Source organism: Oncorhynchus nerka, linkage group LG22, assembly GCF_034236695.1.
Source record: "Oncorhynchus nerka isolate Pitt River linkage group LG22, Oner_Uvic_2.0, whole genome shotgun sequence".
NCBI classification, from domain to species: Eukaryota; Metazoa; Chordata; class Actinopteri; order Salmoniformes; family Salmonidae; genus Oncorhynchus; species Oncorhynchus nerka.
This window is the reverse complement of record NC_088417.1, coordinates 58,473,596-58,500,758: the sequence shown is the minus strand read 5'-3', so window position 1 is coordinate 58,500,758 and position 27,163 is coordinate 58,473,596. Positions and strand designations below refer to the sequence as shown.

The 27,163-nt window shown below is 40.0% G+C and overlaps 1 protein-coding gene across 8 annotated transcripts in view; it reads right to left on the bottom strand.

The window, feature by feature from the left end:
• The window catches only part of LOC115105411 (opioid-binding protein/cell adhesion molecule-like), a 549,548-nt gene that overhangs the window by 201,992 nt on the left and 320,393 nt on the right, over positions 1-27,163 (bottom strand). For 3 of the 8 annotated variants that reach the window (XM_065007280.1, XM_065007281.1, XM_065007282.1), the window contains exon 1: positions 5,179-5,606. In XM_065007280.1, the coding sequence (XP_064863352.1) occupies positions 5,179-5,351 (173 nt within the window). In that variant the 5' untranslated portion in view covers positions 5,352-5,606. Of the gene's footprint in view, positions 1-5,178; positions 5,610-27,163 lie in introns of those variants that run through there. The other 5 variants (XM_029627435.2, XM_029627430.2, XM_029627431.2 and 2 more) reach the window with 5 other exon arrangements.

Below are 27,163 nucleotides of genomic sequence, written 5' to 3'. Positions count from 1 at the left end.
ATTAACACCCTTGAAAAATATGAGCAATAATATAAAATAAATATTCCAATCCTGTATAAAATAAATATTCCAATCCTGAAGTAACGCTCCAAAAAATGTACAAATATTATTTTATACTAATATAACTATTCAGAGAAAAATATTTATTTGAAGTAATCCAGCATCACTACTCTAGACGGCTCTGACTTAGAATACATGGACAACTACAAATACCTGGGTGTCTGGTTAGACTGTAAACTCTCCTTCCAGACTCACATTAAGCATCTCCAATGCAAAATTAAATCTAGAATTCCTATATCGCAACAAAGCATCCTTCACCTCATGCTGCCAAACATACCCTCGTATAACTGACCATCCTACCGATCCTCGACTTCGGTGATGTCATCTAGAAAATAGCCTCCAACACTCTACTCAACAAACTGGATGCAATCTATCACAGTGCCATCCGTTTTGTCACCAAAGCCCCATGCACTACCCACCATTGCGACCTGTACGCTCTCGTTGGTTGGCCCTCGCTTCATACTCGTCGCCAAACCCACTGGCTACAGGTTATCTTCAAGTCTCTGCTAGGTAAAGCCCCGCCTGATCTCAGCTCACCGGTCACCATAGCAGCACCCACTCGAAGCACGTGCTCCAGCAGGTATATAAATACAATTTTAAAAATCACTCCGGACAGACACAAGTAAAAACTCATTACATAAATGTTGCAGCAGCCCAGGCTATACCTAAACATTAGAGATCTGACATGCTGTATGGGATGAACATGCATCAATGATTTTAGCCCTTGCTTGAACTAAATTATTCTTAGTCCTTACTTGGATTAACTCTCCAACAACACCATCCATCCATGATGAGCCTGTCCTGCACTGAAGCCTATGAACACCTCAACCCCTGTCCTGCACTGAAGTCAAGCCTCTGGACACCTCAATTCATGCCTCATACCCTCATTCAATCACTGCTGTGATCCCTTCCCAACACTGTAAGTAGCCCTCTCATTCCCATTCCCTATAATATTATACAATAAATGTCTTTATTAAATGCTTTAGGTTAAAATAATTAGTCTTTGGTGATTTTTGAAACATGCTTTGTCATCTCTGTGCGGTCTGCGCCTATACCGGTGGTCTCCCATCCTTCTCAATATTTCAAGTCAATAGCCTCTACTGTGTTATGGGTATGCTTGTCATCGGCAAGGCATCAGCAGTTTTTTAAGATAAAATAAACGTAATAGAGTTAAGGGCAAATTCCTAGAAAAACTGGTTTAGTCTGCTTTCCAACAGACACTGGGAGAAAAATTCACCTTTCAGCAGGACAATAACCTAAACATACACTATTGCTTACCAAGACGACATTGCATGTTTGTCAGTGGCCCAGCTAAATCTGCTTGAAAATCTTTAGCAGCACTTGAAAATGGATGTCTAGCCAGGATCAACAACCAACTTGACAGAGCTTGAAGAATTTTTAAAAGAATAATGTGCATAGTTTTTTTTTATTGGTAGTTAGTCTAGACAACTTTTTTTTGTCATTCTCACTCAGATATCATATTAACATGGCATAAGCCATGGCAAAATATGTATAATTTTTGGGATTTTTTAAAGCTTTATTTAGACAGCTTAGTCTCATTGAGATACAAACTATTTGTCAAGAGACACCTGGTCCAACCATGACAGCAGGAGGAGAGAATAATAATGTTTCAGAAAAATGTTGACATAACAACTTACTGACATAGACCATAAACCAAATGTGACATACACACATACAGTATGTTACAATAACAGAAACATACAAGCATCATAGATACAAATCTATCATATGTACCACCGCATGAAGTCCTAATGACAATCAAATTCCTCAGTAACATGTGACTCAACCAAACCTTTAAACTCCCCCAAGGAAATAAGATCTTGGAGTTTCAAGATCAGCTGGAGAGAATTCCAAGACCACGGAGCTGAGTAACTAAAACACTTTTTTCCCATGATCGTTCTGATTTTAGGAACTGTTAAAAGTAAATAGGAGTGAGACCGTAACTTGTATTTATTTTCTGACCTAAAATAAAAGCGGCAGTTGTAGCTTTAAAAAATTGCTTTAAAACTGCAAAAAATGATCTCCATTCCATGGCTAAATGGGTAGAATTGCAGGAAATTAGCTATAAAACTGCAAAAAAAATATTATTTGTCCCATGGAATAATCTGTAGAATAAGTGCTGCCGGAAAACATGTGGCGAGACAGCATTTGCCCCAGTACTTTTCAATCTGGTAGGCGCCGCCACACCACTCAAAGCTGCACCACTGAACGTGTTTATCAGACATATGCCACGTTCAAAACAACTGGGAAATCTTTTTGAGCAGTTAACCAACTCTGAATTCCATGTCGGAAACTCTGACATCTTTCTAGCGCTCAGACTTTCCGACCTGAAGATCACTGACATCATGATGTGACCTTTTTATTCCAGAGTTCCAAGTTGTCTTGAAAGCACCATTATTCATTAGTTCACGTCATAGAAAAACTTTTGCAACGGACATAGCACCTCACCCAATTTCCTTTGCCTCTCTTTTGTCTAGTCTAGGAAAACCCTGTCCCTAGGATTTTAAGCAGTAACCCCCACGCTCGCTGCAACAGGTGGTTTCACAGTAGTCTTCTAGCTACAGCTTACAGGGCCTATAAACCACACCTCTCAACAACCATGTTTGGTTGCACCAGCACCTCGTTGCTTGACTCTGCACTTGTTTTATTCTTGGCTCACGCTCCTCTTCAGTCTGTGGAATAGTCGTCACAAAGGTTAACACTAGCTTCTATAGCCACAAACTCATAAACCACACCCATTCCTACAATTTGTATTCTTAAAATCTGATTTTAAACCTAGCCTTAACCCTAACATTAACCACACTGCTAACCTTATGCCTAACCCTAACCTTATACTAATACCCCAAAAAACATTTTTGTGGCTGTGGAATCTGACTTTGTGGCTATACATAAAGAAGCTAGTGGAAACCAAGTGGAATCCTGCCGGAATCTGACTTTGTGCCTGTGTTATATAGTGGAAACCCTTCTCTCCCGCCTGCCTCATGAAAGAGTGAACACAAATGTTCATGGCAAACAAGGTACTATATGTTTTAATAAAAGCAGTTTAGTCATCCTCCAAAACTATCTAGAATTATCCAATCTATAGCTAGGTCACAAAACTACTAATGTTATATTTAGAGTAGCCTAGCTAGATAGCTAGCTAACTTCAGCTAGCTAGGTTGATGCAATCATGCAGCCAGCAGCTAATATTAATAATTTAGACTCACTGAATAAATGTATTTGGCACAGGATAAAGAAGATGAAATGATCTGCTGCTGCTATCCAAGGCCAATGGATACTGAAGTGCCTGAAAAGGTTAGTCAGCCAGTTTGTTAGTCCATTAATGTTTGTTGGCATATTATTATATTTCCACTGCTGGTGATTATTCACAAATATTTGTGGCACAAATTACACTGTCATAAATAAAAAATTAAAAAATTAATTCGCCACAGAGCAGTCGGCACAGATCTATTGAAAACATTTGTCCAACCATAACAAAATGGATGGCTAATGCAGAAAGAGAGAATTGGTAGATTCTGGCACCACCATAACTTTCACAAATACAATAGGCAGCCATGGTGTCAGTCTTTTTCGACTAGCAGGTTAGGTTAGAATAGAGTGCAATGGAATGAGTGACATTCAATAAAATCTACCTCATTAAAACGGGGATATTGTTTTCGATTTAATGATTGAATATATAGATTTAACAGGCAATCAGTTCCTACAGTGAGCGCCAGGGAACCAATCAGGACAACAAGGTTAGTGGTATTATTACTTACACATAAAAAAATACTTTGCTACCAAGTCTACTGTGTATCGTGTTAAATGTAACCCTGCCTTACATAAAGCTTCCAGAATGAATAATTGCAGAAGAGCACTGTAATGAGATGAACTAATAGTTTTCATGACATAAAATGTAAATACTTTTCTACACTGAAACCTGTCTCTTTTTTATTTTTCAAAGTCAACTGCTTAACAGTGTGTGTGTGTGTGTGTGTGTGTGTAAAGACTGAAATTACTATTTAAAAATACACTGTAACCATTCTTTGCATAACGCTCACCCCTGCCTTAGGAGTTCACTAAACCACAGAGTATGTTGTCCATTGAAGTTGTTCTCTGGCTCTTTTGATATCAGATTCATAATGAATCACAACAAGGTTTGTGGTAGTTTGAAAGTGTTTTTCAGCCTCAGGTCAGGAGAGTTTAGAATTCACATGACCCGACAAGAAAACCCCCAGAACTATAGTCATAGCACAGATGAAAAGGGAAGCTATCTATACTAATAATAATAATAATAATAATACCTGACCAGGTCATGAGATCAGGAAAAACTCCAAGCCCCAGAAAAGACACATAGGCATTTTGCCACACATCTTTTGAACCTGTGGAGCCACCTCTGTGTAAAATTGCAGGAAATTAACTTCAAAACTAAAAAAAATATCTCCGCCGTCAAGAGGGGGGCCACTAAAATGATTTGCTGTGAGGTAGACGATCCAAAGGCCTTCACAAGACCCTGAATGACCAGGCCTGTGTTGATCCAGCTTTGCACAATCACATGGATTCTGTTTACATATGTCTAATGGTTAACCCTATATTGATTATGCTTACTACTTCTAAGAAAACAGTATACATACTGGAAAATTCTCAAGGTACTGGAAAATGTTCAAAAGTCGGTGGCACCCCCAACCAAATCCCACTTAGGGCCCCCAAAAGGCTAGAGTTGGCCCTGCGTAATCAACAGGTGTAACAAATGGACTGGGTGGGGGGCGAATTTGACCGTGTCAAAAAAAAACAAAAAAAACAATGACAAAATAAATATAAAAAATAATATTTTGGGGGAAATTATACCACCAGCCAAAACAGCACTTTAGAGACTGGAAGTGCAAAGGAGCATGAGCATGTGCAAAGGTAAAGTCCTATCTGTGCACATGCCTGTATATGGGCTTCTTCCATCATAAGCACCTTAGTTCCATCATAAGCACAGCCAACATTTAGAATCGTATCATTTAACCAGACATAAACCACTCTTATTTTACTTTAAATTGGCAAAGCAACGTTGGACTCATAGTTAATACAACTTTTTATAGTGAGTGTAAGAATAATGAGAAAGTGATTTACCTGAGAAAGACGTTTTCGCCTTGCCTGACGGTAATATTGTCCATCACTTTACTATCGGTTTGGGATTCCCCTTGACTGTGGACAGGCAAACCTGCGGGGACAAGAAACAGCAGTCTGAAAGACAGAACCACCAGGCACTTCCAAGACACGGTAAAGTATCCACAAATACCCATCTTCGGTTTATAAATCCCACTGCTTGTCGAGACAATGCTTCCGTTGTTTTAAAAGGCAAATGCGTATAGCGGTCCTGTGGAATGAGCGCGGGTTAGTTAATAGCCTACTGTTCATCTGTTAATCCAAATATGTTTTCCAGGTACAGCATAGTCTATGCAAGAGGGTAGCTATCCTTACTGCGCACTCCAAAATATATTGTCAGCCTGTTACATTCTGTTCCGCAGCTCGCATGGAAATGTTTACTTTTCCTTTCCGAATGGTCCAAATGCTTGTATTTGATGATGACATTGCGCAATTTCACGTTCATGGAACATTAACGGTTGCGGTCGTGGACAGCACGCAGAGCAAACCTAAAACAGGTATTTCGGTTGAGATGACGTGATAAAACTTAAACAAACCACTGGTGCCAAATCCGAAGAAGAGAGCACAAACAACAACACACATGATTGATTATCTCTTGTGATTAACTCTATACAATATAGTTTTAGTGATCTCCACCACCCCTTCAGCACTTGGGGTTTGTTGCACATTTCAAATAGGCAGGGATAGCAGCACTAATATCATTTTCTATTTTCACTCAAAACCAAAAACGAGTATCAGGTTCATTGAATCGATTATTTTCCCCAATCTTTACAAGTATGCACCACCAATTTGAGTTTGTTGCTAAACCCCCTCACAGTAAGAACTCTGGCAAGGGGGGGGTTGTCATGATAGCAGGGACCTTGGTGAATAGCTCTGTACAGGTGTGTGGACATTACTGTTAATCAAGGATGCAATTGTAAACATGGATCAACTGTGTGTGTTTTGATGCAGATGCTATAGACTAGACCTACAGATAGACTATATTGTTCAAACCTTGAATCGGGGAAATTGAAGTGAAATTGCTGGGTATGACTCAACTGTTTCGGTGGTGTGGATGAAGTCATGCAGACTAAATATACTGCCCATGACTCATAACATGTATTTTCACACCCCTGGCTATTACATTTGTGTCAATCCTCTAATAGCAGTGCATTTATATTCTTACCCCATCTCCCCAATTGGTAGTTACAGTCTTGTCCCATCGCTGAAACTCCTGTACGGACTCGGGAGAGGTGAAGGTCGAGAGTCATGCCTTCTCAGAAACACGACCATTCCAAGCCACACTGCTTCTTGACACACTGCTCGCTTATCCCTGAAGCCAGCCGCACCAATGTGTCGGAGGAAACACTGTATAACTGGCAACCGTGTCAGCATGCAGGCGGCCGGCCCGCCACAGAAGTCATTAGAGCGCGATGGGACAAGGACATCCCGTCCGGCCAAACCCTTCCCTAACCCGGACGACGCTGGGGCCAATTGTGCGTCGCCTCATGGGTCTCCCAGTCGCGGCCGGCTTCGACACAACCCGGGATCGACCCCGGATCTGTAGTGATGCCTCAAGCACTGCAGTGCCTTAGACCGCTGCACCACTCGGGAGGCCAGCGAGCCATCATTCCAGGAGTTCCATTATTGATTCCTAAAAATTATTTGTGCAGCCAAAGTTTAAATGAGTGTGAAGGGTAGGTCCCTAAAAATGTGCAGTTCAACGGCAGTTATTTAGTGGAAGACTCTCCTATACATATTAAGCCCATCTTTTAAGGAGGGCCAAATGAAATTATAGGCAGTCGTTATTAAAAGTATGGAACAGGAAACACTTTGAAACCAAAAACAAGTGTTTTTATAGTAGAAATGCAGTTACAACCTCCATTTTGTGACTACTGAACATGACCCTGTGTCTGTCAATCACAATGACGCAATCACAGAATGAGATTCTATTTATATGGACACAACCACCAATCAGGGAACAGAAACACATCCACATAGTTGAACAATTACTGTAGCAGGTATGCAATGAGCAATTACCACTGGGTGGATAGTTTGCTTTTGTACATTATCAATACCATTCAACAACTAACTACTTGCTCAATGTCTTTCTTTATGCATTATTAAACAAACAAATAGGCTTCATATAGTTTTAGCACCTAAAGTAAAGGCATACACGATTGAAACTTTCTTACCGTATTTATTGCTGATATCAGTCCTATGAGTCAGTAAAAAATATTTATTTTCAGCCATTTTATAAAAGCTGGGTGTGCTTGATTATGTTTATAACCCAAAATGTTCCCTGAAGTAGAAATGATCCTTTGTGATACACGCAAACATATTTACCACATACAGTATATGTCATCGGAGCCATTGAAACTCAGTGAACAATAGATTGCAATTAGCTTAATCTAGCCTATTTTAGGTCCTCAACAAAAGGCACGCATATACACAGTCTGTCACAGTTCATGTAAAGTAATTTATGTGGCAGCTAAGTGTATGTCAGTCTGTACTTCTGTCTGGGCCAGTCATAAAAGGGGAAGGTCCTCCATGGTCATTAGCCCGGCTGATGATGCTTATTTTTGTTCAGTGTAATTACATCCCATTAGATCTTTTGAAAAGCCAATACAGTACATTTGAATGTTTTACTGAGTTTTCCCATAGTGTGGAATAACTGGAATTGCTTTTGGAGTGTCCGGAAAGGTGCGCGACAAGAGAGAAGGCCCTATAGCTCAAGGTGGCCGGTGGACATGTTGGAAGTGGAAGAGACCATTAGTTTCTAATAAAAAGATTGATGCCGATGAACCCCTCTTTATCACCCCTTGGTAATGTCTCCCTGACTGGAAGGCAAAGCAGATTACGGAAGGCAGATTAAGTGCACTTTGCAGTGACACTATATTCAGCCATCACAGTGTGGGGGCAGTAAAGGTATTGGGCAGTATGAGCACCAACTCGTTTTGAGACCTGACCACAGGTTAGGCGGGAGTTACATGTATTTTCTAAAGTGCCTTCGTTTGAATCTGTCTCTGCGAGAGAGTTGTGTGGGAAGAGAGAAAAGCTGCATTCTGTACAGTATATCATTCTATAGGGAGCATATCTCTTGAAACACTCAATACCGCAGTGCTGCATGTCTCCAGCATGGGCAGTCAAGCAAGCATCATCACCACAAAAAAAAGAAATATGTAGCCTGGTACTGTTTTGAATCTATTCACATGCAGTTGCCAACGCGCTGATAAGAAAATGGACTTTATTTCTGTATCTTTAATCGAGTCTAAGGCTGCATTTACACAGGCAGCCCAATTCTGATATTCTCTTATTGGTATTTTGACTAATCACATCAGATCATTTTCAGATCAGCTCTTTTTCAGAGCGGATCTGATTGGTCAAAAGACAAATGAGAAAAAAAAGATCAGAATTGGGCTGCCTGTGTAAACGCAGCCTTAGAGGCAATAGGAGATTTATACTGGGACTATTAGGGGAGAATCAGATTAATGAGAATTGTGAGGATGTGTGTGTGTGTGATTATTTTACCTCAGCACTTTCGAGGGTGAGCGACATCCAGCGACACAACAGCTGCTCCGCTTCGAAGGTTTGTTTCCCTCGACGACTGCACTTTAATAAACATGTTTTGCTGTTCTAAGGGCTTTTGCAGTAGATCATTGTAAAAGTGTCCGCTTGAGACGGGACTGTGCACATGGCTATTCGTTATAGGGTTCTATTCTCATGGACATAATACCATCTTCTTGGACGAGATTTCCCTCTGGAGGGAGAAAGCTGCTCTCTGTCACTAATAATGTACCATCATGAACCCATAATGATATATAAACTTTAGCTGCTTTCATGCCTAGTTCATTTCACTCTGCCTATCAAATACACAGAAACACACAGTTTGCTAAGGTTTTGTTAGAACTTAATTTTGTAAGTTAAAATACATTTTCCAACAGTAGTGCACTGTTTGTCATCATTCTTGTTCATGCAGATGGAGTCATGGTCAGCTAACTCATAACATGTGTAGTAGGCCTTACATAGGCGTCTCCAATGAATATGGAGCACATAAGGCATCTAAAAATATATATTTCTACATCTCTTTCACAGTTTATGAAGTAGAAAAGTGTATGTGCAGCGCAGGGACATCTGGTTCACTGTGTTTCCCTTTTCAATTCCCCGACTTTGATTCGTCAATCATGTTTAATGTGCTTTTGATTGAATGCTGTTACATAGCTCCTTTGCTGTTTCCTTCTGTATCTGTAATAATAACACAGTAGGTTTATGAAAGTATTCCAAATGAGCTCACTCGGTAGTCTGAGAAGTCAGAAGGAAAAAAGAAAACATAAGTCAGTCCAGAAGTTAACCCTTTCACAGAACCAACCTTGACACTTTCACAGAACCAACCATAAGCCTTTCACAGAAAACACAGCTGATTTCATCTGAACTGAACTGATCTGAAGTAAAACGGCTGAGTACACCGTTTATGAAAGACAGAGGCGTAAGTATAGACCGCTTTACTGGTCAGTTGATAAGACCTCAACATCAAAGTTTTGAGGTGGCTGTTGCTTAAGCCCACCACCACAGTTATTTTTCTACCTTCTTGCTAAGAATACCATAACCCTTCATTAAGCTCTAAACCAATGCGTGTCGACATTTTCCTCTTCTTTATCTCACCTCTTCTGCAATATTACTTATAATTACCCACTTGTCATATTTATCCTTTTTTAACCTCAATGTGATGAGACCCAACCTGGTCTCAGAGCATTTTGTATTATTCTGTTCATACATCCGAGACACTCCATTTTATTTTTTATTTTTTTATTTCACCTTTATTTAACCAGGTAAGCTAGTTGAGAACAAGTTCTCATTTACAACTGCGACCTGGCCAAGATAAAGCAAAGCAGTGTGATACAAACAACACAGAGTTACACATGGAATAAACAAGCGCACAGTCAATAACACAATAGAAAAAAAAGTATATATACAGTGTGTGCAAATAGCGTAGGCAATAGGTAGGCAATAAATAGGCCATAGTAGCGAAGTAATTACAATTTAGCAGATTAACACTGGAGTGATAAATGAGCAGATGATGATCTGCAAGTAAATTCATTCATGATATCTTAGGTTTGATATGGTTACATAAGACAGATGGTTACTTAGGAGGGTGGTTGGTCGAGGTTGATGGGTGGGCGTATAACGTGAATGTCTAGCAACCCAAAGGCTGTGAGTTTCTTCACAGACAACTTTAGGATTTTAGCTAAATAGCAACTTTTCAACTACTTACACATTTTTTTCTACTTTGCAACTACTTAGCATGTTAGCTAACCCTTCCCTTAACCCTAACCTTAACTAATTTAGCGAGCCCTTTGCCTAACCCTAACCGTAACCCTTTTAGCTAACCCATCCCCTAACCCTACCCTTAACCCTTTAACTTAACCCTAACTCCTAGCCTAGCTAACTTTAGCAAGCTAGCTAACGTTAGCCACCTCGTCACCTACCTAGAATTCGTAAATATCATACGTTTTGCAAATTTGTAACATATTGAATGTTTTGCAAATTTGTAATATATTGAATGTTTTGCAAATTTGTAACATGTAATACAAATTGTTATTAAAACAAAATGGGTGATGGACATCCACAAATGAATATATGCCATACGAAACATTACATATCATACTAAATGGAGTGTCTTGGATTTACGTACAGAATAATACCAAATGTTCTGAGACCAGGTTGTAAGACCTTAATCACCATGGAAACCCCGCCAATGTAGAGGATGCAAGTGTTGTGCTGTAATGAGCCTGCTCCTATTGAATTCACAGCATCCACAGACGTGTTAGCTATGCTTCCAGTACAAAAAAAAACATTGCTTTTTGTGTGTCCTTCCTCTCTCTCTCTCTCTCTCTCTCTCTCTCTCTCTCTCTCTCTCTCTCTCTCTCTCTCTCTCTCTCTCTCTCTCTCTCTCTCTCTCTCAATGTGACTAGTAATTATGGGGTTTCATTTGCACTCGCCTTACTGAAGGGATGCTGCCTGCCTCCCTGCTCTAGCCTGTAAGTGCTTCAGTGAAATGCGAAAGGAAGTACAAAGTCATTAAGACCAAGGGATTGTAGGAAAGGGCTTGTTATGGAGAGGAACACAATGGGAAATTGTATACTGCTTGATCTCTGAATCTCCTATGTATACATCACCGTAGATATCTCAGCATACAGTACCAATTATGTGTTTTATCCTTTACAACACTCCAAAGGTTTGTCGAGAAATGTCACACCACGCTGTGTGAAGGGGAAAACACACAACAACAAAAAACCTCACCTTGGTTTCTAGCAAACTACCCTGCCAGACAGAAGCGACATTCACATGCTTGTTATTTTCCCTTATCTCGTTGATAGTAACTCCTGTGTTCAGAGGTTGGTTGCGATGTGCAAGAACAGACACAGTGATTGGCAGCCACCAGTACTGTGAAAACACACACATCGGCACGAGTCGACACTTGCCTTAACAAAACATTTGCATCCAGCACTGAAAAGCATAGATAGACACAGTACATGCGGGGGGAGGGGGGTTGATGATAACCAAGGAACTTTTCCTACGCTGTGTAATTAATATTTTTCCCAGTGCAAAATAAAGATAAGGACTCCATTAAGCCCTTAAAACATTCCGAGATAATGGATTTTTTTGGGCAGTTGACGGAGCGGCTCATGTGGGACAGGTGAGATTTACTCCTGGGCTCCGTCGGCGCAGCGACAGCAGCCATCGCCAAGACAACTAGTGCAGGATTCCGCCACCGGAGAAGAAGTCAGAGGCATTTGATGCACCGTTGGCACCAAAGGCAAATTAGATTATGGAGAGGGGGAATGGAATTTATTATTTCGCTGACAGATTTACAGATAACCGCTGCATAGAATACAGGCAAAAGGGCTGTAAAACCCATCATCTGTGGAGTGAATTACACACCGCTTGGAACAACTTGTTTGGTTTAGGAAATCCACACAACCCCCTTTGATTTACCTGCTTCCCACATCCCTCTTCAATTTTCTCACTGGCTTGCCTTCTCTTTTTCTCTCTCTCTCTTACTCGCTTGCTCTTTCTCGCTTTCTTTTTCTCTCTCTTTCCAAGGGTGAACAGAAAGGATGGTGGTATTTGTCACTGCCTTGACTCAAGGCTCTAGTAGTCTTTCATCTGTTGGTTAATCCATGATCGTTACCATCATCTGCAACCTTTGATCTTCTCTGTGGCCACAATAGGATCATGTCTATGCCAGGCCTATGTTTTGACTGCTGCACAGTACATTTCTCAATCGGGTGAAATAGGGAAATCTGAATATGACTGGATGGATATTACTATCTAAGACCACTGGTCGTCCTAAATTCCCTTAGCAATAACACGGAGGGGTCACACATAGCTGCCCTGACAATGCAGTAGTAAAGCTGTCAGAACTATTTATTTCACCTTGGGAAATCTGAGACAACCAATAATAACACTAAATGTAATGTCAGCGGGCCATCCATTTGAAAATGATTAAAATCACATTTTTCCCCACTTCCGTTGATCTTTCTATCTGTCTGGGGTAGTGGGAGTGGCCAATGGTGTGGTTTTAAAGGGCGTCCTCTTGGCCGCAGATAGAATATTTTGCTGTATTAAACCACATTTCCTGCAATTCAACAGATTTGCCATGGGGCTGAGAGATCATGTGCAGTTTTAAAGTGAGTTTCCTGCAATTCTACACCATGCCTTGCTTATGCAATCTGAGTGACGCCAACAAAATGGCATGATATTTTGGGAATTCTTGATTCTCCCTGACTGTTTATTTTTCATTTTGGTGATTGTTCTTCAAAAAACACAGTTGAAGTCAGAAGTTTATATACACCTTAGCCAAATACATTTAAACTCAATTTTTCACAATTCCCGACATATAATCCTAGTAAAATTTCTCTGTAGTAGGTCAGTTAGGATCACCACTTTATTTTAAGAATGTGAAATGTCAGAATAATAGTAGAGAGAATTATTTACTTAATCTTTTATTTAACTAGGCAAGTCAGTTAAGAACAAATTCTTATTTTCAATGACAGCCTAGGAACAGTGGGTTAACTGCCTGTTCAGGGGCAGAATGACAGATTTGTACCTTGTCAGCTCGGGGGTTTGAACAGGGTTCGAACTTGCAACCTTGCGGTTACTAGTCCAACGCTCTAACCACTAGGCTACCCTGCCGCCCCTTTCATCACATTCCCAGTGGGTCAGAAGTTTACATACTCAATTAGTATTTGGTAGCATTTCCTTTAAATTGTTTAACTTGGGTCAAACGTTTCAGGTAGCCTCCCACAATAAGTTGGGTGAATTTTGGCCCATTCATACTGACAGAGCTGGTGAAACTGAGTCAGGTTTGTAGGCCTCCTTGCCCAAATTTTCTATGGGATTGAGGTCAGGGCTTTTTGATGGCCACTCCAATACCTTGACTTTGTTGTCCTTATGCCATTTTGCCACAACTTTGGAAGTATGTTTGGTGTCATTGTCCATTTGGAAGACCCATTTGCGACCAAGCTTTAACTTCCTGATTGATGTCTTGAGATGTTGCTTCAATATATCCACATACTTTTCCTACCTCATGATGCCTATCTATTTTGTGAAGTGCACCAGTCCCTCCTGCAGCAAAGCACCCCCACAACATGATGCTGCCACCCTCGTGCTTCACGTACAACCCATGTGCAGTTGCAAACCATAGTCTGGCTTTTTTATGGTGGTTTTGGAGCAGTGGCTTCTTCTTTGCTGAGAGGCCTTTCAGGTTATGTCGATATAGGACTCGTTTTACTGTGGATATAGATACTTTTGTACCTGTTTCATCCAGCATCTTCACAAGGTCCTTTGCTGTTGTTTTGGGATTGATTTGCACTTTTCGCACCAAAGTACATTCATCTCTAGGAGACAGAACGCGTCTCCTTCCTGAGCGGTATGATGGCTGCGTGGTCCCATGGTGTTTATACTTGCGTACTATTGTTTGTACAGATGAACTTGGTACCTTCAGGCATTTGGAAATTGCTACCAAGGATAAACCTGACTTGTGGAGGCCTACAACTTTCTTTCTGAGGTCTTGGATGATTTCTTTTGATTTTCCTATGATGTCAAGCAAAGAGGCACTGAGTTTGAAGGTAGACCTTGAAATACATCCACAGGTACACGTCCAATTGACTCAAATGATGTCAATTAGCCTATCAGAAGCTTATAAAGCCATGACATCATTTTCTGGAATTTTCTGAGCTGTTTGAAGGCACAGTCAACTTACTGTATGTAAACTTCTGACCCACTGGAATTGTGATATAGTTCATTATAAATTAAATAATCTGTCTGTAAACAACTGTTGGAAAAATGACTTGTGTCATGCACAAAGTAGATGTCCTAACCGACATGCCAAAACTATAGTTGGTTAACATTACATTTGTGGAGTGAATGAAAAACTAGTTTTAATGACTCCAACCTAAGTGTATGTAAACTTCCGACTTCAACTGTATATTGCTCAATTATCTGTTCTACATATTTTATATCTGGTTTTAGTCATTTAAGTTTACACTGAAAATGTTTTATCATCCCGATAAAGCTAATTATTATTATTATTTGTATTTGTTTTTAATTGCAGTGCTTTATTTAAGGAACATAAGGGAAATATGACTTAGTACCATAGATTTCATGTTGACCTTGTCTACTGTATCATAAAGTATTTACTGTACAATGAGAGCTATTGTATGTTTATGGCCTTAATCTTATGATTTGATCTATTATTCATAATATCGCTGACGTGCATTATGTCTAATGCACGTCAGCATAACAGCAAGACAACTTCATGAGCTGCTACCCGTTCATTATTCATGGTTTTAATGAGGAATAATCCATTCAATCTAAGAACATTTGACCTATAACTCTTGTTCAAATAAATTGAGAAGTTTTAATTTGGTGCATTTTTATTTTGCCCTGATATTTCGCATTGGTAGCTTAAATATCAAACATAGTCACTGACAGATGTAAAATGCCAAATTGGGTGGTCTAGCTAATCAACGGAACACTGGTAGGGATATAATGATCAAAATCATAGCTGATTACGTGGTTCATTATGACTATACTACACACACGCAGGCGCAATGCACACAGTCATATAATTAGGCAAAGCATGCTCTGATGAAGGCCTTGGAACCGAAAGCTTAGCCTAATAAAATGAAATGTGTGCCATGATCCTGAGTACGTGGACACTTCATTCCATTACAGTATTGCTCGTCATCTCCTGCGCCTCAGCTACTGTCGGATGTGTGACAGATTATTCTGCATGATTTCATTATGACTGTACTACAATACATTCAGTTGATTGAAATTCAATGTTTCCCACTTCATCAAGGACTTTATATTAAAACAAATTGCTTCAAATGGATTGTGAAACCACAAGTAAGTTGTGTATTAATGCAATCCAGTTCATCAACAGGCCAATTCAACAACAAGTGAAAAGGTTGTTTTTCAGTGCGGCGGGGAGATAACGTACTGTATCTTGGAGCACTTCTTTCAAAAGATGTGCTTACGTTGTTCAAAGCGTCCCATCTACCTCTTGGATATATATTTGTCTCTCACAAGGTGCATTTAAACCCCACTCTCATTCATCCCTTCTTAGCCTCTGTCCATTTTAGTTACTGCCATTTTGCCATTTTCTACAGTTCCACTCCCCAGGGTGAACAGACTCATTCAACTCCTACAGTAGTGTGGGTACAAAAAAATAAACTAATTTTGTCACCATCCATATATCCCATCATTAAGTTCCATTTGCCATCTCTCCCAAAGAAGGTGGACCTTTCTCAGAAAGAGAAAGCAAAGAGCTGAAACGTTCAAATCCTGTTGCTGCAGAATTATTTTTCTGTTACAATATAGGTGAAATTAAGATCCCACATCTATACATAGTAGTTTCTCTTAAAATGCCAGGTATGAAATTGCCAGATTACGTTTTCCCTAGTAGGTCTTTCTACTTTATGTGGTGAAACCAGCACACGTGCGCACATGCACAAGCACACACAGAGAGAGTATCGGCAGCAATTACTTGGTATGGAGATTGGATTTACAACATGCTTTTTACCAATTTAAAACAAATGAAATGTGGACAAATTGAATCTTGCTGGAATTAAGGAAATGCCTTGTACTTATTACCATCTAAGATTATGTTAATGTCACGGCGCCCCTTTGCCGAGCAGCGGAAAATATTGAGCGATTGATTGATTAGTGATCTGTTTGCTTCCATGGGAGAAACCTTTGCTAAAATGTTGGGTTTAGCTCTTTCAAATATAAGGTATTTTATTGATCACCAAATCGTTTAACATTCCAAGGGCTCTGGGCTTATCAGGTTCAGCCTGCTATCTTTCCGACTCAAAATATGCAATTGAATACCCTACTCTCTGAACTTAGCCAATGTCATGAATGTTCAAGTTGTTTGTCTCTTCAGCACTAGGAACAGGTAAAAAAAAAAACTATATCCCTGCTTGTCATTAAAAACAAGTGCAGACAACTCGTGGAATGTGACATGACATGATTGCTGAAGTGCTATCAGAAAAAAATGCATCCCTTTGAATATACAATAGAATAGATATGAGTTTTTTTAACACATTTCTTCTATGTTCAAAGGCATTTTTGTGATGCTTGCACTGTTCGCTCTACATGCATACAATTCCAGTAATACACAGACTATAGTAGCTATTACACAGTAACCTTGGTTATTCGCAGTGGAGGCAGAATGCCGGTGAGTGTGCAGAGGTATGTTGGGCATACTTATTCCGAGCCCAGGGTCAAGGCTATGCATTTACTGTGGTTAACCTTGTGACTACCAGACGGAATCGGGACAAGACAACAAGGTCTCACAGAAATACGTATGTAACCTCCTTGAATGTATAGCTTTTTAGTCTGCAATATTACCCAAATACAGTATTTACATGGCCTTGTAGATATGAAATCTAATCATATTTTTCTGAACAGGAAACCCTGAGAATCATCTACAGTTGAAGTCGGAAGTTTACATACACTTAGGTTGGAGTCATTAAAACTAGTTTTTAAACCACTCCAAAAATGTCTTGTTAGCAAACTACAGTTTTGGCAAGTCGGTTAGGACATCTACTTTGTGCATGACACAAGTCATTTTCCAACGATTGTTTACATACATATTATTTCACTTATGATTCACTGTATCACAATTCCAGTGGGTCAGAAGTTTACATACACTAAGTTGACACTGCCTTTAAACAGCTTGGGAAATTCCAGAAAAGTATGTCATGGCTTTAGAAGCTTCTGATAGGCTAATTGACATAATTTGAGTCAATTTGAGGTGTATATGTGGATGTATTTCAAGGCCTACCTTCAAACTCAGTGCCTTTTGGCTTGACATAATGGGAAAATCAAAAGAAATCAGCCAAGACCTCCAAATTGTAGACCTCCAAAATTCTGGTTCAGCCTTGGGAGCAATTTCCAAATGCCTGAAGATACCACGTTCATCTGTACTAACAATAGTACGCAAGTATACACACCATGGGACTACGCAGCCATCATACCGCTCAGGAAGGAGATGCGTTCTGTCTCCTAGAGTTGAATGTACTTTGGTGCGAAAAGTGCAAATCAATCCCAGAACAACAGCAAAGGACCTTGTGAAGATGCTGGATGAAACAGGTACAAAAGTATCTATATCCACAGTAAAACAAGTCCTATATCGACATAACCTGAAAGGCCGCGCAGAAAGGAAGAAGCCACTGCTCCAAAACTGCCATAAAAAAGCCAGACTACGGTTTGCAACTGCACATAGGGACAAAGATTGTACTTTTTGGAGAAATGTCCTCTGGTCTGATAAAACAAAAATAGAATTGTTTGGCCATAATGACCATAGATATGTTTGGAGGAAAAAGAGGGAGGCTTGCAAGCCGAAGAACACCATCCCAACCGTGAAGGACGGTGGTGGCAGGATCATGTTTTGGGGGTGCTTTGCTGCAGGAGGGACTGGTACACTTCACAAAATAGATGGCATCATGAGGTAGGAAAATGATGTGGATATATTGAAGCAACATCTGAAGACATCAGTCAGGAAGTTAAAGCTTGGTCACAAATGGGTCTTGCAAATATACAATGACACCAAGCATACTTCCAAAGTTGTGGCAAAATGGCTTAAGGACAACAAAGTCAAGGTATTGGAGTGGCCATCACAAAGCCCTGACTTCAATCCTATAGAAAATTTGTGGGAAGAACTGAAAAAGTGTGTGCAAGCAAGGAGGCCTACAAACCTGACTCAGTTACACCAGCTCTGTCAGGAGGAATGGGCCAAAATTCACCCAACTTATTGTGAGAAGTTTGTGGAAGACTACCCAAAACGTTTCACCCAAGTTAAACAATTTAAAGGAAATGCTACCAAATACTAATTGAGTGTATGTAAACTTCTGACCCACTGGGAATGTGATGAAAGAAATAAAAGCTGAAATAAATCATTCTCTCTATCATTATTCTGACATTTCACATTCTTAAAATAAAGTGTTGATCCTAACTGACCTAAGACAGGGAATTTCTACTAGAATTGAATGTCAGAAATTGTGATAAACTGAGTTTAAATATATTTTGCTAAGGTGTATGTAATCTTCCGACTTCAAATCTATATTCTCCTCCGCATTCCATTCAATATGAGTTCACTGTTGTCACATCAAGATAGTTGTTTACTGTGTAAGATAGTTGATAACCCTGAGCTATAGGTAGTATTGGCGAGCAAGTTTGTTTAGATGACGAGTTCAGTCGTGAGCACGGCAATTATGAAACGAATGCCATTGTTTGGCAATCAAAAGTGAACAAATGTCATAGCAGATGTTAGGCATCCAATTATTTATGATATTCAGCAGCTATTATTTTTCCTTTATTACACCTGTCATTGTGCGGTCTTGGCATGCCATTTCAATAGACTACATACAGGGACATCAAAAGTTAACCTTTCCCTTGTGAAAGGAAATGTTTTACTTATGAGCCGAGCACAAAGGACATCTCTGTCTGACATAGAAACAGCTGGAAAATTTGAATAGCTGTTAGTTGGCATTTAAAGAGAGTGGACGGAAGACAGTATGGTGTCATACTGTAATTGACTCATTGTTATCTGACGGACAACATATGCAAAACACAAAGAGTACGAGTCATAACGATGTATTTTTTTCATTGACACTCAATGCCATTATGTTTTCACAATTTGTTCAACAAAGTCATAAAACTATATGTATTGGTCTATATTTAGTTGCTGTAACCAAATTTCAACTTCCAGCAAATGTAGGAGCAATACAGTGATGCTGGCTAGAGTGATTGAGAGGATTCACAAAACTCATTTGAACCATGAAGGATGTTTTAAACCAGAAAAGCGTTAGAAAGTTCAAATCCCCACACTCAGAGATAACCTCTCCCTGCATTCCACCACTTAACACCCTCCACTGGCTTTTCTCGCTGTCTCCTCTCATACTGATCCACAACGGTACATGAAGCCATTGGGGTCAGCCTGGCCCATTGTGCAACTCTATGCTTTGTTGATAAGAAGGAGTCCTCAGCAGGGGAAATACACTCCATTCCCTGCTCTCTCTCTCTGCATTGATTCAGCCAAAGGTGGCATGATGATCAAGTGGCTCATTACGCGCAGGAGGAATTAGGTGCAAGTGTGGCAGACATGAGACAGCGATGTCTACCCTGAGGGTTGTTGTCGTGGCTTCCCGGTGTCACCTGGGTTCTCTGGAGGGGACGAACCAGCGGGAAGATGCACAGCTGGGCTGGGTATGTGTTTGTGTCCATGGGTGTGTGTGTGTGTGCACACTCATGAGTGTGTGAGTGGGTGTGTGTCCCATGGCTAGTTAAGTCTATACCACATCAACATATTGTTCTTTCACCTCATATGATAGCATCCTTTACTTGCCCTCTCACGTAAAAAACAAAACATGGTGGTAAACTCCTCTGATAAGTTGCTGTGCCTCAGAGAGCTTTTTTGACAAGCCTTGGAGGGAAAACACTTTCGTCCTATCCTGTTCCATTTCACCACTGTGAAAAAGATTATAGGGGACAAGTGGGCCCAGACTCTCGAGTCGATTTCATACCTATACCTACTGTAAAATTAATGCCAGTTCACAGTGCAGGTTATATGGAGGCTACCTAACCAAGGTTAGCTAACCCCCATCTCCCACACAACTAAACATCTTCCATTAAATCTGAACACTGTTATTGCCTCACTGTTTCTCAGTAAATAACAACAGTTGGAAACAAGACTGCAGAATAGCGGTAATGTGTGCCCTCAGCCTGTACTTGGGCTACTTGGCTAACTGCCAACTATAGTAGTAAATGGTACAAAGTGGTGCTTCTTTTAATGTATCCTAAAGAAACGCATATGCATTTAACCCCAACTCATTGCTATCTCTACTACTACTAATACTAATACTACTACTCACCACTAACGCACACCTTCAGTAGTTTAAAGATTTCCTTTGAAGCCTTATCTCTGGCTAATGAAAAAATAACACTACATTTCAAAAAGTTCAAAACTGAAGACACTTAAGCTTTATATTCTCTTTGGCACAACCCTTGGGAGACTTTAGAAGAAGCAGACATAAAATCTATTGACATAAATCATCATCCATACTCTCAAAACTGTTCATGTCTCTTTTACTGTCACAAATAAACCAAGAGGAAATTAAAAATAACTGGAAAATATTGACACAAAAAAATCGATTAAATGGCCACCTACAATCTACCCAGCACTCGATGGAAAACAGACTGATAAAATAGTTTCTGGTCCTGCTTCTTTTACTGCTCAAGAGCCTGAATGTCAAAATGGCTCCAAAATATTGTTCACTCAGTAGGCAGGTTGCCATTGACCCAGGTTTATTCGACAAAAGCAATGTTGCAACACCAAAAATTCTTGCAACATATGTAATGGAAATGGCAGCTTTAAGAGAAATGCTCTACAGAGCGATAACATTTGTATCTGTTCGACACGGATAGATTTGTATTTGGTCTGACTTTCTTTATTGCATCAAATTATGACGAAAACGGTGTTTTTCGAATAAATGATGATTGCCAAATAATTGTGAAGGTCCGCGGGGCACGTGATGTCATCACGTAAACTATAAAGCTCCACTCCACGTTTAATTCTAAATGCCCCACTGCTTGCTAAATAAAATGTTCAACTATAAAAATAATGTTTCTTTGCAGGACAAGGATTGTCTTGACTTTCAAGAATGCTTGAATTGCTTCACGTTGCATTCCTGGTTGGCTGGATGCAAGTTTTACCATCCAATTATTTCAGATCTACAGGAGAGCATGTTTCCCAATGGCATGGACCATGAGGATACTTTGGCACATGAGAATAATTAGAATATGAAATGTATTAGTAAATTTGTACATTCTATTCATGCTGGCTTTTGCGGGCTTCTTGAGATATGAAACCGATAGGTGGGAGGGAGGGCATACAGGCTGTCGGCAATTTTATTAAAGTGCAATTTGCCTAAATTGAAAATAGAAACACTACAAACAATTTTTTTGTGATGTCATTATTTCCAGTTGTTTTTATTGACATAAGACAGACCATTGGAAACACACGATAGCAGGTAATTTTCACATCTATTTTCTATGCAAACTTTCTAAATGTCGACAACAAATCCCTGGAATAAGTTAATGAACGTAGCTAACAACTGTGTGAACAAATTAGCCAGCTAGCATCCTGACCAAATTAATTGTCTCGGTGTATTGCACAAACTTTTATCATAAACATATTGATCCCTGTTTTATATCTCCCACTGCATGGCCGTGGCTCTTGATAATATGCCAACAAACAGACAGAAATACAAAGCCTCCATAATGTACTCCCAACCTTGGATACTCAGATGGAATGCTCAGAGTGGCCTACATAGCCTGTTCATTCCACTGTCCTGTCCTCTGATGTCAGCCCAAGAGGCAGACAGGGGAGGAGCAGCTCAAACCCTCGGCAGATGGTTCAAATCCATATTGCATAGAGCACAAGCTGCCTACAACTGATACAGACCGGACTGAGAACAGGGCCTTTGCTTCACAGGACATTTTGCGTGGCGTGGCCAATCTGCACTTTAAGCCATTTGAACCCATCTTAAACCATCGTCTTGCTAAAGCGCGGGCCACATAGCCATGGGTTTGGGTACAGAGTAGACTAGATGGAGGATGTGAACATTGGAAGGTGTTTGCATGAAGATCAAATAAGAAGTGGCCACGAATATGGTTGTTGCTGGGGAGAGGTCCAACAACAAGAAAATGGAGTGTTTATTCATTCCCTCTTCATGGTCATCACTATCTCGTATTGTCTACGAGGCCCAGTGATCAGCAGTGCTCTTGCGTTCATTTCACAATGAATATTGTGTAAACTGATAACACCAACAGTATAACACTGAACCGATCAGGATGCAGAAACACGAGAGTCGTATGCTGCTTCAGGATTCAAATGCAACTCTTATCCTGACCCCTTTTCACAGCCAGGTACATTCAGTATATAAACAGTTAAACCGTTTGGAATTACTTTACGATAAGCTACTGACATTATTACATTAGATAAATGTTGAATTGAATATTCTACCCCACATCATTATGCTTAAGGGCAAATGTAAACAACATTATGAAGGGTACACCAATTGTTGAAGCCATATGTGCAATAATTGCTACAGCCATAAGCATATCAGTGTAACGATATGGGTCTACCGTAGAGTGTCTGCTTGACTGATCGAATTATGACACAGCATGAGAACATTGTACAAGACAAATAAGACCAATCGTTTTTTCCTTATTTTTTTCCCTTATTTTTGTCTACTAAATCCTATATGTTTTCTTTGATTAGGGATAAAATATTGCCCCTCTCTTCAACAAAAATACTAATGTGTTCATGTTATCTGGTGAATGATAAACCCTCCCTTGCTCCCCTTCAATTACATAAGGAGAGGAAATTCATGAGATCTTCCCATCAAACAATAAATGTGGGGTAAAAGTATTAGTACAGACACTTTGATGTGGCGAACCACGGATATGTTTCAAAAACTCAGCACACACACTGAGCAGTTATTACAGGAGGAGTTTCCAGGGGGAGGTCACACATGTAGCAAAGATAACTAGCTCTGCTCACTACCCCAAACCCCGCCCCCCCACTAATAATGCATAAACCACAGCAGGTCTACCACTGGGGTGCTGCTACTGATACCAGACATGAGCCTTTAATGTCAGGCTTCGGGGCGAAGAAAAACACTGCCATTTTTTGTTTGACAAGGGAGCAGCACTAACTGCAGATGCGCCACAGCATCTTAAAAAAAAAATCTAACTTTATTACTCGCAATAACTTGAAGGAAGAAGATTGACTATTTCCTCCACTCTCTCAATATGCTAAATACGCACCACTTCCCACAACCTTGACCTGTTTTTTAAAAACTTCTTGGCTGGTTCTTTCACGAGAATGAGGTGAATTGGGTCGGATGATGTTCAATTAGAAGAAAAAGGCAGTCGTCAGCAATCCCGGCACAATAAATATGGTAACAAAGTCAGCCCAAGGTGTGAGTCCAGCACAGCGAACTCATATATCAGTCAGGGGCTATGCTCCTCTGATCAGGCCACAATCCTGTCCAATCCAAACAACTTTGCCGACCTGATCCCTTACAACGCTGACAGTAAACACTGTCTTAATGACATAGTGAAACCACCTGAATAACCCGAGATATATTCCATCAGACCTGATCGATCTGCTTCCAAGACTCTTCAGTTACCCCTTACTCTTCAATCTCTGACTCTCGCTCCACTTTCGTTTCTGATATATTCCACGAGACTAAGAGACGTTACTTATCTTTTCTTCCATATCATTCACACTACAGGAATCCATTTGATTTTGTGCATAAGGAACACTTTGAAATGATCAAAAAGAAAATTGCCATCTGCATTTATGAGCGAGTTAGGTTAGTAGTAGCAGGTACCAGAGGCGGAGTGAGGACACAGCTGAGCAAGGGAAAGATTATCTTTTATAGGGGTTAGCCTCTAGACACATCCCAGCCGTAACCAGTGTCTCCTAAAGTAATTGAATTGGATATCGCTCCTGTCACTCTAATAGTCAGAAGTACAGTCATCTCTTAGTTCAGGCACAGGAGCCCCAATTCTACATTTGAAAGCCTAGAAGCAGAGAGGTGGTCACTGTCATCCTATATACACAACATGCCAGTCGAAAACACATGGTGTAGCTGTGACGTATCTAACTAGTTCATCAGTGCAATGGGACCAAAACCTTTCCAGTGATCACTCACCTGCACAAGACAAAGACTTAAAGGAAGTGAACGTCTGCAGGGCTAACTGCCTTTAAGCAGATATAGAGGGACCAAAGGTACTGGTTTCTTGGTATATCATTGCACAATGTTGATTGCAGACAGGGGGCTTGAGGGGATATAGAAGATGACCAATTCTCGCTTGAATTTATTTAAGGCGACCCTATCTTTCTTTTCCATATGCAATTTAAAGATGGTAAATCCATCGTCTTGAATAAGGTACTGTAAACAGAAGTGGTGGGCACCAACACAGAAAGTCGGTATCAATTTCAGTTGCATTTTGATATGATACATTTGAAAACAGTTCTAAGACTTGCCAAGTGTTAATAAGAGTTGCAACCATTGCTATAAGTTCTGTGTCTTATAATGTCAGAGAGCCCCATCTCTCTGCTCTCAGCTTCCACTCTCCCAGGGGAGCTGACTTGAAGTGTCAGGTTTCAAACCCCACATTTGCATAGGGAGTGACGTGTCACATTCTCTGGCCTATCCAGACAAAGGAACTATTTCCTGTGTGTGTGAATCTCATTGCTGTTATATTTTCAGCCAGATTTAAAACTCAACATGAAAAAATACTACATAATTTCATAGAATTGAACTAAGATCACTTTTTCTTGGCCACTTTTCTCTAAATCACTGTGCTTAAAGCCCAAGTTGTAATGAGCCTGCACACATTTGAAAAATGTCTCTTCACCGCCCAGTGGATATTTCGGAGAAAATTCTCTGTCGACAGTTACAGTGGGGAGTAAACACTGTATATGACTTTGTGCCAATATTGCACTGTCACTAAGTATGATCATATTTATTTTACAGTTATAAAACATTTTAAAATGTTATAGTAAGTCATTTATAATCTGATTGTTACTGTATTTAGAAAGTATTTCAGTCATTTCGAGCCCACTTTTGTTGAATAGAAAAAAAGTATATCATTTTTCATATTTTCATAATTTTCTACTATGTACTTGAGCTTGTGCACCTCGGCAATGTATAACTATTTTGACCAGAAAGGTGAGTTTCAGATTTTTGTAAAACTATTCAACAATACCAGTTATTTTTTATGAAAAATAATTATGTTTGGGTATGTCTATTTAGGCGGAAATCTACATTCATTCAATTGGAGCCCCATTCTGACATCTTTCAGATGCCCTGACATTTTATAGACCAGGCACGAGAGTAGACTATCCTCCTGATACAAGACTAGCATCTCTAACAGTTATCACATTCATCTTAATACCCTCAGGCTTGTTATACATATGCTCTTTATCTAAGCGTTGGTATCATATACACTACAGATAAATAATCAGGCCCTGGACTGGATGGTCCTGTGTGTCAGTGTGGCCCATGATTACAGCCCGCGCGCTCATTGTTTTATTCATTTTGGCCCTTGGTTTCGTGACTCATCCCTGGCCTCTTCGTTTGCCAATATTCATCTGTAGGTTGATTTCCATTTAACCTCTAATAATCATAAACAAATAAGAAACCCATGGTCCATTCTGGTGGGTAGATTCTACTATCTGTTGGCCATCTTGAATCAAAGGTGAAGAGAGAAATACCATCACTGGGGCATTTTCTTCTCCCATAACTCATGTTGCATCAGGGCCAGGGTTCATCAGGGTTCTTCGGAAACTGTGCAGGAGTTGACCTTTTAGGAGAAGTGCTCTGATTGAAACATCCGGGTTTCAACTGCTCAAGCAAGGATCTTGATGTACAGGGGCTTTATACACTTGAACATCAGCTAAAATGGGACTCACACACACTCCTTGGATAGCATGGGTGGTGGTTCTCTCTTCATACCGTTTCTGACAGTGACATGACAGCATTTCGTCCTAGCTGCGGGTATACATCCACAGGGTGACAGCAGGGGGATATAGACAACTGCCAGACTCATGGAGTCGGGATCCCTGTCTAGCCCTCCACTGAGCACTGAGACCTCTCCTCTCACATCGGTAGGGTCCGCCAAGATAAAGAACCAGCATTAAAGAAAGAGAGAACAAAAAGAGAGAAAAGAGGATTGACACCCATCATCTCAGATTGTTCTAAAATCGTTTCTGTAGTTAAGAAACAGATAATATTAGCATTCCTGAAATATTATTTTGTTAAAAGAAATTGAACTTTGAGAAATTAAACTAATTAAATGCACCCAAATTGGCCATTTCAGTTGATAGGATTCATATAATATTCAGTAACTATAGTACTCAATGTCCGATTTGGACCAAAGATGTGAGGAATCTAAATAAATGGGCAAAAGCCACCCATGGACCCCCAACACCCCACAAAATGACCAGTATATATTGGATAATTGTTTATTTAACATATGTAATGTATTCTCAGTGAATGTGGTGATGTTTTCCGTTCCCTGTTCAGAAAATGTGTCATTGAAATTGTTAGGCTTAGAGTGCATTTGGAAAGTATTCAGAGCCTTTGACATTTTCAAAATGTTGTTACGTTACAGCTTTATTCTAAAATGGATGATTTTTCCCCCCATCATCAATCTACACACAATACACCATAATGACAAAGCAAAAACAGGTTTTAAGATTTTTGTTCGAAAATGGGGGAATAAATGCAGCAAATTCATTGCTTTAAACTAATTATGACAAATGTTAAGAAAATGTTTAGCAATGTATTAAATGGCCCTAGCCCTCACCCTCGGACTATTC